This window comes from Bos taurus, chromosome 21, assembly GCF_002263795.3.
Source record: "Bos taurus isolate L1 Dominette 01449 registration number 42190680 breed Hereford chromosome 21, ARS-UCD2.0, whole genome shotgun sequence".
NCBI classification, from domain to species: domain Eukaryota; kingdom Metazoa; phylum Chordata; class Mammalia; order Artiodactyla; family Bovidae; genus Bos; species Bos taurus.
Window position 1 is genome coordinate 56,396,111 of NC_037348.1, and position 19,265 is coordinate 56,415,375.

General features: G+C 39.3%; 1 protein-coding gene across 1 annotated transcript in view; it reads right to left on the reverse strand.

Annotated features, from left to right (window-relative positions):
* Window positions 1-19,265, reverse strand: part of CATSPERB (cation channel sperm associated auxiliary subunit beta) — a 120,560-nt gene that overhangs the window by 97,913 nt on the left and 3,382 nt on the right. Inside the window, 2 exon segments of the mRNA XM_059879229.1 lie at window positions 7,104-7,164; window positions 17,188-17,328. Coding sequence (XP_059735212.1) covers window positions 7,104-7,164; window positions 17,188-17,328 — 202 coding nt within the window.

Genomic DNA, 19,265 nt, shown 5'->3' on the forward strand with positions numbered 1-19,265 from the left:
AATTAATAAGTAAATTGAACAAAGTTGCAAAATAAAAGGTCACATTACAAAAATCATTTGTATATTTATATATTATCAATCAGTTCAGTTGCTCAATCCTGTCCAACTCTTTGCAACCCCATGGACTGCAGCATGACAGGCTTCGCTGTCCATCACCAACTCCCAGAGTTTACCCAAACTCATGTCCATTGAGTTGGTGATGCCACCCAACCATTTCATCCTCTGTTGTCCCCTTCTCCTCCCGCCTTCAATCTTTCCCAGTATCAGGGTCTTTTCAAATGAGTCAGTTCTTCAAATCAGGTGACCAAAGTATTGGAGTTTCAGCTTAGCATAAGTTCTTCCAATGAATATTCAGGACTGATTTCCTTTGGGATGGACTGGTTGGATCTCCTTGCAATCCAAGGGACTCTCAAGGTTTTCTCCAACACCAAAGTTCAAAAGCATCAATTCTTCGGTGCTCAGCTTTCTTCACAGTCCAACTCTCACATCCATACATGACCACTGGAAAAACCATAGCTGTGACTAGATGGATCTTTGTTGGCAAAGTAATGTCTCTGCTTTTTAATATGCTGTCTAGTTTGGTTATAACTTTTCTTCCAAGGAACAAGCATCTTTTAATCTTATGGCTGCAGTCACCATCTGCAGTGATTTTGGAACCCCCCAGATAAAGCCAGTCACTGTTTCCATTGTTTCCCCATCTATTTGCCATGAAGTGATGGGACTGGATGCCATGATCTTAGTTTTCTGAATGTTGAGTTTTAAGCCAACTTTTCACTCTCCTCTTTCACTTTCATCAAGAGGCTTTTTAGCTCCTCTTCACTTTCTGCCATAAGGGTGGTGTCATCTGCATATCTGAGGTTATTGATATTTCTCCCAGGATTCTTGATTCCAGCTTGTGCTTCAGCCAGCCCAGTGTTTCTCATGATGTACTCTGCATATAAGTTAAATAAGCAGGGTGACAATGTACAGCCTTGACGTACTCCTTTTCCTATTTGGAACCATTCTGTTGTTCCATGTCCAGTTCTAACTGTTGCTTCCTGACCTGCATACAGATTTCTCAAGAGGCAGGTCAGGTGGTCTGGTATTCCCATCTCTTTCAGAATTTTCCACATTTTGTTGTGATCCACATAGTCAAAGGCTTTGGCATAGTCAATAAAGCAGAAATAGATGTTTATCTGGAACTCTCTTGCTTCTTCAACAATCCAACAAATAACAATTGGAAACTAAGGTATTAAAAATAACCATTTAAAGTAATACCAAACCCATGAAATACTTAGATACAAAATTTTACAAAGTATAGGTACTATTTCTATACTGAAAACCACAAAACCCTGATGAAATAAATCAGTGGAGATGTAAATAAATGGAGAGATATACTGAGTCCATGGATTGGAAGACTGAATAGTGTTAAGATGTCAATTCTCCCTAACAAATCTATAGATTCAATGAAATTCTGATTAAAAAAAAATTTTTTTTTGCAGAACTAAAGAAGTTGATGGTAAAATTTACAACGGAGTGATAAAAGAACTAAAGGAACAAAAGAAAAAGATTGAAAAACATTGAAGGGATACTATTACTCACTATAAGCTTATTATTAGTTCCCTGGTAGCTCAGACAGTAAAGTGTCTGCCTACAATGTGGGTAGACTTGGGTTCGATCCCTGGGTCAGGAAGATCCCCTGGAGAAGGAAATGGCAACCCACTCCAGTAATCTTGCCTGGAAAATCCCACGGACAGAGGAGCATGGTAGGCTACAGTCCATGGGGTCACAAAGAGTCGGACATGACTGAGTGACTTCACTTTCATTTTCATAAGCTTATTATTTATAAAGCTAAAGTAATCAAGTGTGGTATTGGTAAAGGATAGAGAGTTCAAAAATAGCAACTCATTGGAGACAAAATAGCTTTTTATGACAAAGATATGGGAATTAATGGATATCCATATTTCCCCCATATTTACCTCTGTCCATATAATGTGCAAAAATTAACTTAAATTTAGTCATAGGCCTAAATACAAAACCTAGAACCATAAACTTCTAGAGCTTTTATGTGGGACAGGCAAAGATTTCTTAGCTATGATGCCAAAAGTAAAATCCATAGGAAGAAAAAACTGATAAATTAGACTTCATCAAAATTAAATCTCTGATCTACAAAGAACATTCTTAAGAGATTAAAAATATAAGCCTGAGAGAAAATATCTATAAACTGTATATCTGATAAAAGAGTTATATCAGAACATATAAAGAACTTGAAAAAATTTGAATAGTTAACTCACCAAATGGCAAATAAGCCCCCCAAAATATGTTCAATTCATTAGTTATTTGGCACATGCAAATTAAAAACATAATTGAATATCACTATACACCTATGTCCGCAAAGAGTCAAACACAACTGAGCAACTGAACCGAACTGATACACCTATTAGAATGGCTAAAGCAAAATACATATGTATTGATACATATTAAAAATGTATATATATTTATATACATACTATATAAATATACACATATATATGGATTTCCCTGGTGACTCAGTGGTAAAGAATCTGCTGGCAATGCGGGAGATGCAGGAGACTCCAGTTAGATCCCTGGGTGGGGAAGATCCCCTGGAGGAGAGCATGATAACCCACTCAGTATTCTTGCCAGGAAAATCCCACGGACAGAGGAGCCTGGTAGGCTACAATCTACGGTGTTGCAGAGTCAGACACAACTGAAGTGACTGAGTGTGCATGTACACATATGTATCAGTTCAGTTCAGTTCAGTCGCTCAGTCATGTCCAACTCTTTGCGACCCCATGAATTGCAGCACGCCAGGCCTCCCTGTCCATCACCAACTCCCGGAGTTCACTCAGACTCACATCCATCGAGTCGGTGATGTCATCCAGCCATCTCATCCTCTGTCGTCCCCTTCTCCTCCTGCCCCCAATCCCTCCCAGCATCAGAGTCTTTTCCAATGAGTCAACTCTTCGCATGAGGTGGCCAAAGTACTGGAGTTTCTGCTTTAGCATCATTCCTTCCAAAGAAATCCCAGGGCTGATCTCCTTCAGAATGGACTGGTTGGATCTCTTTGCAGTCCAAGGGACTCTCAAGAGTCTTCTCCAACACCACAGTTCAAAAGCATCAATTCTTCGGCACTCAGCCTTCTTCACAGTCCAACTCTCACATCCATACATGACCACTGGAAAAACCATAGCCTTGACCAGACGAACCTTTGTTGGCAAAGTAATGTCTCTGCTTTTGAATATGCTATCTAGGTTGGTCATAACTTTACTTCCAAGGAGTAAGTGTCTTTTAATTTCATGGCTGCAGTCACCATCTGTAGTGATTTTGGAGCCCAGAGAAAGAAAGTCTGACACTGTTTCCACTGTTTCCCCATCTATTTCCCATGAAGTGACGGGACTGGATGCCATGATCTTCATTTTCTGAATGTTGAGCTTTAAGCCAACTTTTTCACTCTCCACTTTCACTTTCATCAAGAGGCTTTTTAGTTCCTCTTCACTTTCTGCCATAAGAGTGGTGTCATCTGCATATCTGAGGTTACTGATATTTCTCCTGGCAATCTTGATTCCAGCTTGTGTTCCTTCCAGCCCAGCGTTTCTCATGATGTACTCTGCATGTAAGTTAAATAAACAGGGTGCATATGTATACATGTGTTCAAATACACTTACATATACTAAGTGCTGGCATGGCTCCAGATAACTGGGTGATGAAAGTAAAAAATAATATAACTACTTTGCAAATAGTTTGATAATTTCTTATAAAGTTAAACATACTTATTGTATAACACAGTAATCCTACTATGTGGTAGTAGCCAAATGCAACAAAAATTTGTATTCACACAAGAATCTATATGAGAATGCCTATAGTAGCTTTATTCATAATTGCCAAAAACTAAAAAAACTCCAAATGCCCTGCAAAAAAATAAACTAAGGTATATCTATACAGTGGAATAATAGCCAGTAAGAAAATGAAAGAAACTATAACAGATAAATCTCAAATGAATTATACTAAGTGAAAGTAGCCAAACTCAAAAGGCTACATATTCGATGATTCCATTTATATGCTCTGGAATAAACAAAACAATAGGAACAGAGAACAAATCTGTGGTTTCCAGGGCCCAGGAGACAAGAGTTGACTACTGGTGGGATAATCTTATTGGATGATGGAACAGTTCTAAATCTTGATTTGTGATTACCCAATTGTGACAACTTACAGAGCTAGGCACTTAAAAGGGTGTATTTTACTGAATGTAAAGTATACCTTAAAGGTCAAAAAAAGGAACAAATTGTGAAGTATAAATGGAGAGACTCTTTTTACTTTTTACTGTCTTCCCCATTTTCCAGTTATCACCAAATCACCATATAGATCCATAGGCCTGTTAAATCATTAAAAAATGGAGCTAATAATAGTACCTAACACATGCCTGCCTTCTAAGTCACTTCAGTCATGTCCAACTCTTTGCAACCCAATGGACTGTAGCCTGCCAGGTTCCTCTCTGTCCATGGGATTCTCCAGGCAAGAATACTGAAGTGGATTGCCATTTCCTCCTCCAGGGGATCTTCCTGACCCAGGGATCAATCCCCTGTAGCAGGCAGGTTCTTTACCACTGGTGCCACCTGGGAAGCATACATAACACCTACTGAGTAATAAATGAATTAAGATAGATAAAGTGTTTAGAGTCACACTGTAAATATAAGAATTTAGTAAATGCTCTGTGCTGGTTCTACTACTACCAAGAAGATTATTTTGCTATCTTTGTTATTGATGCTACATAAACTGCCCTTTCCAAGATTTCACATGTACACCTTGTGGCTCAGCTGGTAAAGAATCCGCCTGCAGTGAGGAAGACTTGGGTTTGATCCCTGGGTTGGGACGATCCCCTGGAGAAGGGAAAGGCTGCCCACTCCATGTTCTGGCCTGAAGAATTCCATGGACTATACAGTCCATGAGATTGCAGAGTCGGGCACGACTGAGCAACTTTCACTTTCACTTTCAATGCTCAAATGCATTGCATGGTAGCAAATGAGAAATGATTGAGGAAAAAGTGAATGAGCAAATATGGTCTCCTTCCCCCTGAATATTTTCTTTCCTGATTTCTAGTGTATTACTAATATGAGATCATCCTCTTCTATTACATTATGAAGTGAAGTGAAGTAAAAGTTGCTCAGTCATGTCCCACTGTTTGAGACCCCATGGACTGTACAGGGGGGTACAGGGGCCTGTACTCCAGGCCAGAATACTGGAGTGGGTAGCCTTTCCCTTCTCCAAGGGATCTTCCCAACCTAGGGATTGAACCCAGGTCTCCTGCATTGCAGGAGGATTCTTTACCAGCTGGGCCACAGGGGAAGCCCATTACATTATGAGCTCAAATATATCTCTATTTACTCAATCCAGACGTTGCATCAAGATAGGCAGATATTATTTGGTCTCTTTCTCTAAAATACTTAAATTTTCAGATCACCCTTGTTCCTCCCTAGGTGATCTTAGAAATCAATGTATTGCTGAAATTAAAATTTGTAAATAGGAGAAGTGAAAATAACAACTGATCTTCACGTCTTCAATTGTCAAACTAATGTCAATATTAGGCCAAGCAACCAGAACAATCCATCATTAGACTGTACTCCCTTGCTCCTTTTTTAATGGAGTAGAATTTCCAGGATGAATTATTTGAAACAAAAATCACAAAAAATTCCAATAGATTAATTTGAAAAAACTGAGATGAATGAAGGATAAAAATAGTGATGTAATCTAAGTTAGCTGTTATAACATGGGGGCTTCTTTTTCAATCTTTTATTTTCAATGATTCCTTATATAGAGTCTTTTCCATTCTTTCTGCCTACTGTCACTTCTCCCCTGCCTTTTACTCTGTAGGACACATAATTTGGTTCATCCTTTAACTTCTTCCATAGAAGGGTTGACCTGTATGATTCCCCCAATTCCTCATTACCTGCTACGTTTGACTGGCACACAAGAAGGTGCCCAATCAATTCTAGGGCAGTTGAAGACACTTTTCTGGGAATTTTGAATTGGGCTGCTGCTGCTGCTAAGTCGCTTCAGTCGTGTCCGACTCTGTGCGACCCCATAAACGGCAGCCCACCAGGCTACCCCGTCCCTGGGATTCTCCAGGCAAGAACACTGGAGTGGGTTGCCATTTCCTTCTCCAATGCATGAAAGTGAAAATGAAAGTGAATTCGCTCAGTTGTGTCGAACTCTTAGCGACATCATGGACTGCAGCCTACCAGGCTCCTCTGTCCATGGGATTTTCCAGGCAAGAGTACTGGAGTGACTGACCCCTAGGAAATATAAATAAAAATTTGATAGCAGTGAATCAGCTTTAGAAAACTAATCTGCAAAATGGAAAAATAAATATAGAGGTATATAAAATATAGATAAGAGAAACAGGGTGAAAATATCCCCTGGGTTCTTGACAGCTCTCCATTTCTTCTAATTCCTTCTATAGTTTGGCTTCATTTTTGTCTTTGGGTTTCACAACAAAAAGAAATTTAGTATTTTTCCTTTAGTGAGGTCAAGATGGTTTCTGTTTCTTGCACCTACCAAATTAGAATAATATACCCTTTATGATTTTTAAACTATGGGTCTGTATCTCATGCCTGAAGATCAACTAGCCCAGTCCACTAACTCAATATTCACACCTTCTGGAATTTCATTTTCCTCCTTTCCTTTAGGTATTTACAGTAGCATGTAAACTAGGCTACCACATAGCACTTAATAATAGAGCCAACAATAAAATAATATATTACATTTTTAAATTAATGTTTCCATTTCATTAAAATTAATCGGTACCTGAATTTCTCAATACTATACATTTTAAGTTCTAGAAAATGAGTCTACTTTAAATAAAGAATATAAGCTATGTATATCAGAACCATTCATCTATAATAAATTTCCAGATAAAACACAGGAAGCTCAGTTAAATTTGAGTTTCAGATGAATCACTAAATAACTTTTAGTAAAATATATGTCCCAAATATTCCAGAAGACATTAACATGATATAGCATAATTTTTAACACGATAAATGATTTTTATTTGATAAATTTGGCAATCTATACCCATGAGTAAAATAATTAATTTGGATCACTCTTACCTGTATTTTTTGTAATGTTTTCTCTGGGAATATCAATCAACCAGTAAACCCGATCACTGTACTTGAATAAAGAAGATGTGAGAAAACAGTGTCTTACAATTTTGATAGCAACAGTTATTTTGGCATAGTCTACCCCATATTTAAAACCTAAATTAAATAAAAACATCCAATGCAAATATCCTTTACCCAGAAATTTCACTCCTGGGAATTTAGCTTACATTATATTCACATATGTGTGACATGTGTTCAAGGATATTTTCATCATTACTTTTGATAGTATTAGAAGATTGAAAATAACTAAAAAATAACTAAAGTATTCATTACATAAAGTTATATGTAATGAATATGTAAGAATATAGTCACAAAATGGAACATGATACAGCCAAACTCAGGTAGCATAAAGCTGAAGCATTACTGGCTTATGTGTCAGAGGACAGAGCCTGCTGCTGACAGAAAATTTAGAAATTTAAGAAGAAAATACCAGGAGCAAGGAATCTGCAAAATATTGATCTAAGAGTTAAATAAGAATGTGAGAGTTTGACCATAAAGAAGGCTAAGCACAGAAGAATTGATGCTTTCAAACTGTGATGCTGCAGAAGACTCTTGAGAGTCCCTTGGACAGCAAGATCAAAACAGTCAATCCAAAAGAAAATCAACCCTGAATATTCATTGGAAGGACTGGTGCTAAAGCTGAAGCTCCAATATTTTGGCCACCTGATGGGAAGAACTGACTCATTGGAAAATACACAGATGCTAGGAAAGACTGAGGGCAAAAGGAGAAGGGAGTGACAGAGAATGAAATGGCTGGATGGCATCACTGACTCAATGGACATGAATTTGAGCAAACTCTGGGAGATGGTGAAGGACAGGGAAGCTTGGCATCCTGCAGTGCATGGGGTCACAAAGAGTAGGACATGACTAAGCAACTGAACAACAACAAGAGTTAAATATAAATTCTTTCCAAATTCTTGGGCAACACAAGTGCAGGAGAGAGCCTCAGAAGGCCATGTTAAAAAAAAAAATCAGCAGTGGAAACTAAAAGAACTAAGTAGACATATTAGCTGCTGAAACCATAGGTAAGACCATTTGCAATTTGCGCCAGGGTGTCAGGGGATGTTCGACTTTAAGGAATCCAGTATGTTGCACTTTTCTTCCTTTGTGCATTTCTCAATGGATTTCTCAATCCATTTCTCAAGGATTCTCTGTTCCTTATCAGTTCCTATTCTGGGAACGAGTAGAGCTGCACGCAGTTCTCAGGACTGAGATCATGGGAAAGGGACCTGCCTGGATTCCTCTCAGCACCTCCCTTCAATGACTCTTTTCAGCATCAGCAACCTTGTATGTATTAGACTATCCATTTTGTTGCAATTGATGGGATTTCATCCTTTGTAATGGCTGAGTAGTCATTTTACTAAAGATATATAAGCCTGAATTTCTGCTAATAAAATACACTTGTTTCACTAGAGACTTGGGTCCCTGTGTCTTTCTTTCTCTTTCTCTCTCTCTCTAGCTAATTCTCTGGAGCATAGAAACCTGCCAAGCTCACTTTCCTGCCCGGGCTTTCAGGTGCCAGGGTCCAGCCCGGGTGGGTCCAGGGAATTCGAAGTGGGGACGGCGTCGGCAAGGATCAGGAAACAACTGCTTAATTAAACGTTAATTAAGGATATAAAGAGTAATAGAATAAGGATAGCTCAGTAGGAAAATTCGGTGAAGAAAAGAGGCTGAAATAAGGATAGCTCAGTGAGGAAATTCAGTGGAGAAAAGAGGCTGAATAATTCAGCCAGAAGGTGAGAGAAAGAATGACATGGGGAGACCAAGTTTCGGTGAACAAGGCCCACACTTTATTTTCCAAAGTAGTTTTTATACCTTAAGTTATGCATAGAGGATAATGGGGGAAGGGGTAGAGTCATGCAGCAAGCCAGGCTTTCTTCCTGCAAACTTATCATATGCAAAAGTTTAGGTGATTTACATCATCTTCTGGCCCAGAGGCCTGTTAACATTTTAAGAAACTTATTTTTCTCTAAAGGTGATTATTCTAAAGTCAGGCGCCAGCCTCCAAAAAGCATTAGATAAAGTTGCATTCCTACAGAGCAAAGGTGTGGTGGGCTATAACAAGAAAAAGAATCAACTCAAGGGTCCCAGGTTACAAACATTAAAGCTACTACTTATACCAATTATATTAATCAATACACTGCCAGGGACACAGCAGGTAAGGGATATGGAAACTTAGCAGCAAACATTGGCCAGACAAGTGAAAATCCCTTCACCAATACAATTTCTAATCAATCTTTTAACTGCTCAAAGGAATCTGTATTTAGACAGTTTAGAACATCTCATGCCTCTCACAGTTGGGAGGCTCTGAGCAATCACATGTGGCCGGAAAAACCTATTCAGGCAGGCTAGAGGACTTCCAAAGGAGTTTGTAGGTTGAAACACTGTCACACCCAGGAATTATTCACTGGAGCTGTAAGCTAACTCTTTTTTCAGAGAGAGGTAGTGGGGGACAGCCCCCCGTAAAGTCAGAGGTGTAGGTGAAAGCACAAAGCAGAAAGTAGGCAGACTCTGGTTTGGGGGGGTAGGTGCTCGAGAATTTCCAGGGGGACTCCTGAGGCTCGATCCTGCCTTTGCGTATGCCGAGCCTCCTTCCTCATGACCTTTGTCATGGGTGGAGCTCGCTCCCAGCATTCAGGACCTCTTCAAGAGGACACCCTGTGCCTCTGTAAGTGGTACAATCCCTGTCCTAGGGCTTAAATATGAATTGGTTCTTTATTGGTTCTCTGCATAACCCAGGGAATACTAGCCTCTTTCTCTCTTTTGCTTTCTTATCATTGACTCCGGACCACCAGGTTCTGGTCCATTAAAGGACTGCAACACCAGGGCAATTAATAGTATTTTAGATCACTACCAACAAAAACAACAGCAAATTCTTATAAGAACATAGCAAAATCCAGAGTTGCTACAGCTTACTATTGTCAATGTCACTTTTCTATCAAAAATAACAGGATATGAAAATAAACAGAAACATGTAACTAATATTCAGGTAAAAAAAGATAAACCATAAACTGACACAGAATGAATTCAGATACAGACAAAGACTTCAAAGAAGCTATTACAAATATGCAAAGAGATTTAAGGAAAATTTGTTAATGAGGGAAAGGATAGGAAATCCAGTATTGAAATTAAAAATAAAATCATAAAACCAAGTGGAAATAATTAGGCTTAAAACTGTAACAGATAAAATATTAACTGTGTGTGTTAGTCGCTCAGTCGTGTCTGACACTTTGCGACCCTGTGGACTGTAGACCACCAGGGTCCTCAATGGATTTTCCAGGAAAGAGTATTGGAGTGGGTAGCCATTCCCTTCTCCAGAGGATCTTGCCAACCCAGGGATCAAACCTGCTCTCCTGCATTGCGGGCAGATTCTTCACCATTTGAGCCACCAGGGAAGTCCTGTCAATTTTCAGATACTATAAAAATTCAGTTGTTGTTGAGGAAGAAACTAAGGTACACTGACCTCCCTGCACCTCAGGCCTCTGTTTGGCAGTCCATGGTCTAGCCTACACCCTCCTACTCTCAGTGGAATGAGTCGCATGCAAGAAGACTTTTGCCATGGGGGAGGGTCTCAGGAGCCCTCCTGGTGGCCTGTGTTGGGGGGAGGCTGGGAAGGGTCAAGGGCTGTGGATGGGGGAGCAGGAGGAAGGATGTGGTTGGAAAGGGCCAAAGAAAGAATAAGTGAACTTAAATATATAACAACTGAGATTATTCAGTCTTAAATAGGGATAAAATGATTAAAGGAAAATAGATGGAGCTATAGAGATCTGTGGGTTGATAAAACATTTTCCAAAATGTGCCCAATTGAGCTTTTGGTTCAAGATGGTGGAGTAGAAGAACATGTCCTCATCTCCTCCTGTGAGAGCACCAAAATTGCAACTAGCTATTGAATAACCATCAACAGGAGGACACTGGAACCCACCAAAAAACACCCCATGTCCAAAGAAGAAGCTGCAGCAAGATGGTAGGAGGTGTGCAATCATGATAAAATCAAATCCCATACACGCCAGGTGGGTGATCCACAGACTGAAGATCAATAATACCAAAGAAGTTCTCGCACTATTGTGAAGATTCTGAACCCCACTATTGTGAAGGCTGGGAAGCCTGACAATCCAACAAAGGGAGTGGGAATCCTCAGGAATCTGGCCTTGAGGGCCAGTGGGGTTTGATTATAGGCCTTCCAGAGGACTGGGGGAAACAGAGATTCCAGTCTTTGAGGGCACAAACGAAATTTTGGTGCAGCAACACCCAGAGGAGAGGAGCAGTGACCCCATAGGAGACTGAACCAAAACTACTTGCTAGTGTTGGAGGGCCTCTTGTAGGGGCCTGGGTCAGCAGGGGCTCACCACAGGGACGGTGGCACTTGGCATAAACTCTCTTGGAGTTCACCATTAACCCTACCATAGAGCCTATAGACACCAGGGCTGGGTCACCTCAGGCCAAACAACTACCAGGGAGGGAGTGCAACTCCACCTATTAGCAGATAATTGGATTAAAACTACTGAGCAAGGCCCTGGCCACCAGAGCAAGACCCAGTTTTTCCCAGTCCCTCCCGTCAAGAAGCTTACACAAGCCTCTTAGCCTCATCCATTAGAGGGCTGACAGAAGAAGCAAAAGAAGCATAGTTTCACAGCAGCTGAAACAAAAACCATATCACAGAAAGTTAATCACTATGAAAAAGCAGAAAGTTTTGTCACAGATGAAGGGATAAGATAAAATCCCAGAAAAACAATTAAATGAAATAGAGATAGGTAACCTTCCAGAAAATGAATTCAGAACAATGATAGTGAAGATGATCCAGGATCTTGGGAAAAGAATGGAGGCAAAGTTCAAGAAGATGCAAGAAATGTTTACCAAAGACCTAAAAGAACTAAAGAACAGACAAACAGAAATGAATAATACATTAGAAAAAATCCATAGCAGAATAACTGAGGCAGAAAAATGGATAAATGACCTGAAGGACAAAATGGTGGAAATCACTGCCATGGAACAGAATATAGAAAAAAGAATGAAAACAGCCTAAGAGACCTCTGATAACACTAAATGCACCAACATTCACATTATAGGCTCCCAGAAGGAGAAGAGAGAGAGATAGGACCTGAGAAAATATCTGAAGAGATAATACCTGAAAACTTCCCTAACATGGGAAAGGAAATAGTCAACCAAGGCCAGGAAGCACAGAGAGTCCCAGGAAGAATAAACCCAAGGAGGAACAAACTGAAACACATAGTAATCAAACTGACAAAAATTAAATACAGAGATAAAATATTAAAAGCAACAAGGGAAAAATGACAAATAATATACAAGGGAACTCCCATCAGGTTATCAGCTGATTTCTCAACAGAAACTCTACAAGCTAGAAGGGAATGACATGATATATTTAAAGTGATGAAAGGGAAGAACATACAACCACAAATACTCTTCCCAGCAAGACTCTCCTTCAGATTTGATCAAGAAATCAAGTTTTCCAGACAAGCAAAAATTAAGAGAATTCGGCACCACCAAACCAGCTTTACAACAAATGCTAAAGAAGCTTCTCCAGGCAGGAAATACAAGAGAAGGAAAAGATCTATAGAAAATAAACCCTATTATGTAAAGCTTAAAAATAAAATAAAATTAAATTAAAATAAAAGAAAATAAACCCAAAGCAATTAAGAAAACAGTAATAGGATCATATGTATTGATAATTACCTTAAATGTAAATGGATTAAATGCACCAACCAAAAGACATAGACTGGCTGGGTGGATGAAAACATGTTGCATGTATGCACTTTCACTTACCACATCACTCTGCTTGACAACCCCCAGATTGTATGTAATTATTTTATATTGTTAAGTTAATCATGTTCCCATTATGGCTTGCAATTGTAATAATCTTTTACTTTTTTGTCTGGCTGTTGATTGTGAAAACTGATAAACATCTTTTACTATTATAAAAAAAAAATGTGCCCAGTTAGAGTCCCAGGCAGGAAAAGAGAGAAAGGGGTAGAGCATTTCTTTGGAGAAGTAGTGGCTGAAAACTTTTAAAATTTTGTAAACTTACAATCCAAATAGCCTAGAGAATCTCAATTAGAGTAAATACAAAAAGAACATCTTAAAAGCACTAACAGGAAAATGCCACATTACATACAGGGGACAATAACAAAATTAACAGTTTGCTTCTCATCCAGGAAAAATGATGTCAGGTGACATATTCAAAATGCAGAATGACATATTCAAAATGCTTAAAGCAAATGAAATCACTCAGAAACTCTACATCTTACAAAATAGTCTTTCAAAAATTAGAGTGACCACTAAAAACCTGCTAGAATTTATAAGTGAGTTCAGTATGTTTTCAGGACATCAGATACAACAATTAATTGTATTTTTTATATACTTGCAAAGAACAATCTGGAAATGAAAATAAGAAAGCAATTTTCTTTACAACAGCATCAAAAAGAATGAAATATTAGAAATAAATTTAACAAAAGAAGTGCAAAACTTTGTTGAAAGAAATTCAAGAAAACCTAAATAAATGGAAAGAATCCAGCTTGTTCATCTGGAAGTTCTTGGTTCATATACTGTTGAAGCCTAGCTTGAAGGATTTTGAGCATTACCTTGCTAGGACGTGAAATGAATGCAAACGTGTGGTAGTTTGAACATTCTTTGGCATGCTCTTTGGGACTGGAATGAAAACTGACCTTTTCCAGTCCTGTGGCCACTGCTGAGTTTTCCAAGTTTACTGACATATTGAGCGTAGCACTTTAACAGCATCATCTTTTAGGATTTGAAATAGCTCAGCTGGAACTCCATCACCTCCACTACTTTTGTTTGCTTCCTAAGGTTCACTTGACTTCACACTCCAAGACGTCTGGCTCTAAGTGAGTGACCACATCATCATGGTTATCTGGGTCATTAAGACCTTTTTTTTGTATAGTTCTTTTGTGTATTCTTGCCATCCTTCTTAATCTCTTCTGCTTCAGTTAGGTCCTTGCCATTTCTGTCCTTTATCATGCCCATCCTTGCATGAAATGTCCCCTTGATATCTCCAATTTTCATTTTATTTCTTAAAATTTTCATTTATTAATTTTTTAACTTCTGGTTGAGCTCTGTCTTTGTTGCTGCACACAGGCTTTCTCTAGTTCTGACAAGCAGGGCCCACTCTCTAGATGTGGTGCCTCGGGTTCTCTTTGTGGTGGCTTCTCTTCTTATGGAGCATGGGCTCTAGGGCCCATGGGCTTCATCAGGTGTGACTCTAGGGGTCTAGCTGCTGCTGCTGCTGCTGCTAAGTCGCTTCAGTCATATCCGACTCGTAGCGACCCCATGGACTGCAGCCCACCAGGCTCCCCCGTCCCTGGGATTCTCCAGGCAAGAATACTGGAGTGGGTTGCCATTGCCTTCTCCAAGGGGCCTAGAGCACAGGCTAAAAAGTTATGGGCTTAGTTGCTCTGCAGCATGTGGGATCTTTCTGGACCAAGGATTAAACCAGGGTCCCCTGCATTGGCAGGCAGATTATTAACCACTAGACCACCAAAGAAGTCCTTCCAATTTTCTTGAAGCAGTCTCTAGTCTTTCCCATTCTACTGTTTCCCTCTATTTCTTTACATTGTCCATTTAAGAAGGCCTTCTTACCTCTCCTTGATATTCTCTGGAATGCTGCATTCAGTTGTGTATCGTGGTGGTGGTGGTTTAGTTGCTAAGTCATGCCCGACACTTGCAACCCCACTGACCGCAACCTGCCAGGCTCCTCTGTCCATGGGATTTCCTAAGCAAGAATAGTGAAGTGGGTTGCCATTTCTTTCTCCAGGGGATATTCCCTGACCCAGGGATCAAACATGGGACTCCTGCATTGCAGGAAGTCTCTTTACCAACTGAACCACCAGGGATGCCCCAGTTGGGTATATCTTTCCCTTTCTCCATTGCCTTTCACTTCTCTTCTTTTCTCGTATATTTGTAAAGCCTCCTCAGACAACCAGTTTGCCTTCTTAGATTTCTTTTTTGGGGATGATTCTGGTCACTTCCTCCATTAGAATGTTACAAACCTACATCCATAGCTCTTCACACACTCTATCAGATCTAATCCCTTGAATCCATTCATCACCTCCACTATATAATCATTAGGGATTTGATTTAGGTCATACCTGAACAGCTTAGTGGTTTTCCATACTTTCTTCAATTTAAGTCTGAATTTGGCAATAAGGAGCTTATGATCTAAGCCACAGTTAGCTCCAGGTCTTGTTTTTGCTGACTGTCTAGAGCTTTTCCATCTTTAGGCGCAAAGAACATAATCTGGTTTCAGTATTGACCATCTGGTGATGTCCATGTGTAGAGTCATCACTTGGGTTATTGGAAAAGGGTGTTTGCTATGACCAGTGTATATTCTTGACTAAACTCTGTTAGCCTTTGCCCTGTTTCATTTTGTACTCCAAGGCCAATCTTGCCTGCTGTTCCAGGTATCTCTTGACTTCCTACTTTTGCATTCCAATCCCCTATGATGAAAAGGACATTTTGTGTGTGTGTGTGTGTGTGTGTTAGTTCTAGATATTGTTTTGGGTCTTTATATGACCAGTCAACTTCAGCCTCTTTGACATTAGTGGTTGGGCCTGGACTTGAATTACTGTGATGTTGAGTGGTTTGCCTTGGAAATGAAGTGAGATCATTCTGTCGTTTTTGAGATTGCACCCAACTACTGCATTTCAGATTCTTTTGTTGACTATGAGGGTTACTCCATTTCTTCAAAGGGATTTTTGCACACAGTAGTAAATATAATGGTCATCTGAATTAAATGACCCATTTAATTCCCATCCCATTCCCATCCATTTTAGTTCACGGATTCCTAAGATGTTCATTCTTGCCATCTCATCTTGCTGGTGAACTCAATGTTCAGTGCTTGACCACATCCAATTTACCTTGATTAATGGACCTAACTTTCAGGTTCCTATGCAATATTGTTCTTTACAGCATCAGACTTTACTTTCCCCAAGTGTCATTTCCGCTTTGGCCCACCCATTTCATTCTTTCTGGAGCAATTCATAATTGCCCTCTACTCTTCCCCAGTAGCATATTGGACACCTTCCAACCTAGGGGGCTTATCTTCTGGTTATATCTTTTTGCATTTTTGTACTGTTCATGGAGTTCTTGTGGCAAGACTATGGATTGGTTTGGCATTTTCTGCTCCAGTGGACCACATTTTGTCAGAACTCTTCACTATAACTTTCTTGGGTGGCCCTGCAGAGCACGGCTAATAGCTTCATTGAGTTATGCAAGCTTATGGATCACAAGGCTGTGATCCATGAAGGAGATCATAATATAATGTCATTAAAAAGGATTATGTACTAATATATGCTATCACATGATGAACCTTGAAAATATTATAACTGAAGGAAGCCATTCACAAAATACTGCATATTATACAGTTTCAGTTAAATGAAATGTTCAAATAAGCAAATCCAGAGAGACAGAAAGTACATTAGTGGTAGCTTAATACTGGGGAGCAGAAAGTGTAATGGGGAGTGACTGTCAATGGGTATGGGTTGTCTTTTGGAAGTAGTGAAAGTGTTCTAATATTAGATAGTAGTGAGGGTTGCACTCTGTGAATATACTAAAAACCATTTAATTGTACACTTAAGGCAAATTGTATGGTATGTAAATTATATCTTAATAAAGTTGCTACCCTCTCTCACTCCACCCAAAATGAAATAAAGACATTTTCAAAGGCAAAAAACATCCAGAGAATTAATTGCTAGTACACCTGCTCTGTAAGAAATGCTAAAAGTTCTTCATTGTTGAAGGAATATGACACCAAATGCCAACTTATACTTACAGAAAAGAATGAATAGCAGTAGAAATAATGAATATGTGAATAAAAAATACGAATCTTTTTCTTTTCTTCTCTTAATTTCTTAAAAGAATATCACTGTTTAAAGTAAAAAGTATAGCAATGTATTATTGGATTTAAACCATATTGCCAGATTAGCTGTTTTTAAAAACACATGCTAAAAGGAACAGTATTCTTGTTAATAATATATCATAGAATAAAATAAAATGTAATTACCAAAGTTAAATTAAAGTGGAAGACCCCTGTGTATGTACTATTTATGATTTCCAGGCTGGGAGCAAGTCCTGCTGATGTGAATACGCTGAGAAACTCCTTTGTAGTAAACTCAACTTCAGATTGGAAAAAACACTGGATTTTCTTTGGGAAAGAGAAAAACAAAAGCAAGTAGTGACAATTTAATGAAGGGAAGCATGTTTTACATTAATTTAAAAGTGAGGAGAAATCTATGAAAAGTAGATGCTGCTAAAGATTACTATCTCTAGTAATTCTAGTCTAACTTAAAAAAAATCTATTTTGAAAAGTACACTTTTCAAAAGTCAGTAAGCTATTATGCTAGTGTCATAACAGATTTCAATACATCCTATAATATTTTCTGTCATAGAAATGGTCATAAAGTTAGTATATTTGATAAACATAAAATCAAAGCCTAATGCTATCACATGTAGAAATTTCTATTTTATTAACATCATTATTTTGTGTCTAAATAAAAAAGAAGCAAGTGTATGAAGCAAAATCATTTCACTGCATTTTTATTGAATATTTCCCAGTTGTGAGAAGGTAAATGAAAAGGTAGTGATCATAAATGGTGGATTTTCTTGAAAATCAGTACAGATAAGATGAGCTTCATCTCATTTGGTTCTCTTAGTAGAGGTCACTTTGGGCAAGTTACCTATCTGAATCTCAGTTTCCCTATCTATAAAATGAGGAAACATTCATTCCAAGGATATTTACTGAGCCCTTACCATGAAGCAGGCAGCATCATAGGTGTTGGGGAAACAGAAGTGAACAAAACAGGCAAAAATCCTTGACCTAATGGGATTTGTATACTAAGGGGGTTAACCGGGTCCCCTGGGATTCTCCAGGCAAGAACACTGGAGTGGGTTGCCATTTCCTTCTCCAATGCATGAAAGTGAAAAGTGAAAGGGAAGTCACTCAGTCATGTCCGACTCTTCGAGACCCCATGGACTGCAGCCCACAAGCCTCCTCTGTCCATGGGACTTTTCAGGCAAGAGTACTGGAGTGGGATGCCATTGCCTTCTCCAGGTTAACCGGGAGATAACCCCAAATACAAAGGTGTTATCACTTCTCCACAATTTATTGCTGTTTGTTAAGATGGTATATAAACTCCAAATTCTAAGCACCCCTTTGAGTTACTCATCACTGAGTTCTCCTATGCACATGTGCATTGTATGTAAATAAACTTTTCTCTATTTTTGGCTGTGCCCTGCAGCTTGCAGGATCTTAGTTCCCCAATCAGGGATTCAGCCCAGACCATGGCAGTAAAAGTGCTGAGTCCTAACCACTGGGCTGCCAGGGAATTCCCAAAGTTCATATTTATCTCCTGCTCAATCTGTCTTTTGTCAGTTTATTTTACAGGGCCCAGCCACAGAACCTAAGAGGGGAGGTTCAGTACTTCCCTATAGTACTTATCTTAAAGAAGATTAAATGTTATAATGAACATGAAAATGCTTAGAAAAATGCCTGACACACGTTAATACTTTATAAATGTTAACTATTATTTCTACTAATTCCTCTTCTAGAACTGTGCTGTGATGTGCTTAATCTCTCAGTCATATCTGACTCTTTTTGACCCCATGGACTGTAGCCCACCAGGCTCCTCTGTCCATAGAATTCTCCAGGCAAGAATACTGGAATGGGTTGCCATGCCCTCCTCCAGAGGATCTTTGCAACCCAGGGATTCGATTCAGGTCTCCTGCATTGAGGCAGATTTGTTACTGGCTGAGCCATGAGGGAAGCCCCTTCTAGAATTAGCACATTACAGCTATCCAAAAACTAGGTTATAATTCGCCTTCACAAAGGACAAAACTGAAGATTAGAGAGGCTGCCTGAGGCCACACAGCCCATGTATGGTAGAACCGAAATTTGACCCCAGTTCTGTAAGTCTCTCTTTCTCTAGAGCCCATTTCTTTTCTAAAATATGTACTCAGAGACTCAGTCATGTCTGACTCTTTGCAACCCCATGAACTGTAGCCCACCAGGCTCTTCTGTCCATGGGCTTTCCCAGGCAAGAATACTGGAGTGAGTTGCCATTTCCTTCTTCATTTCCCATAATA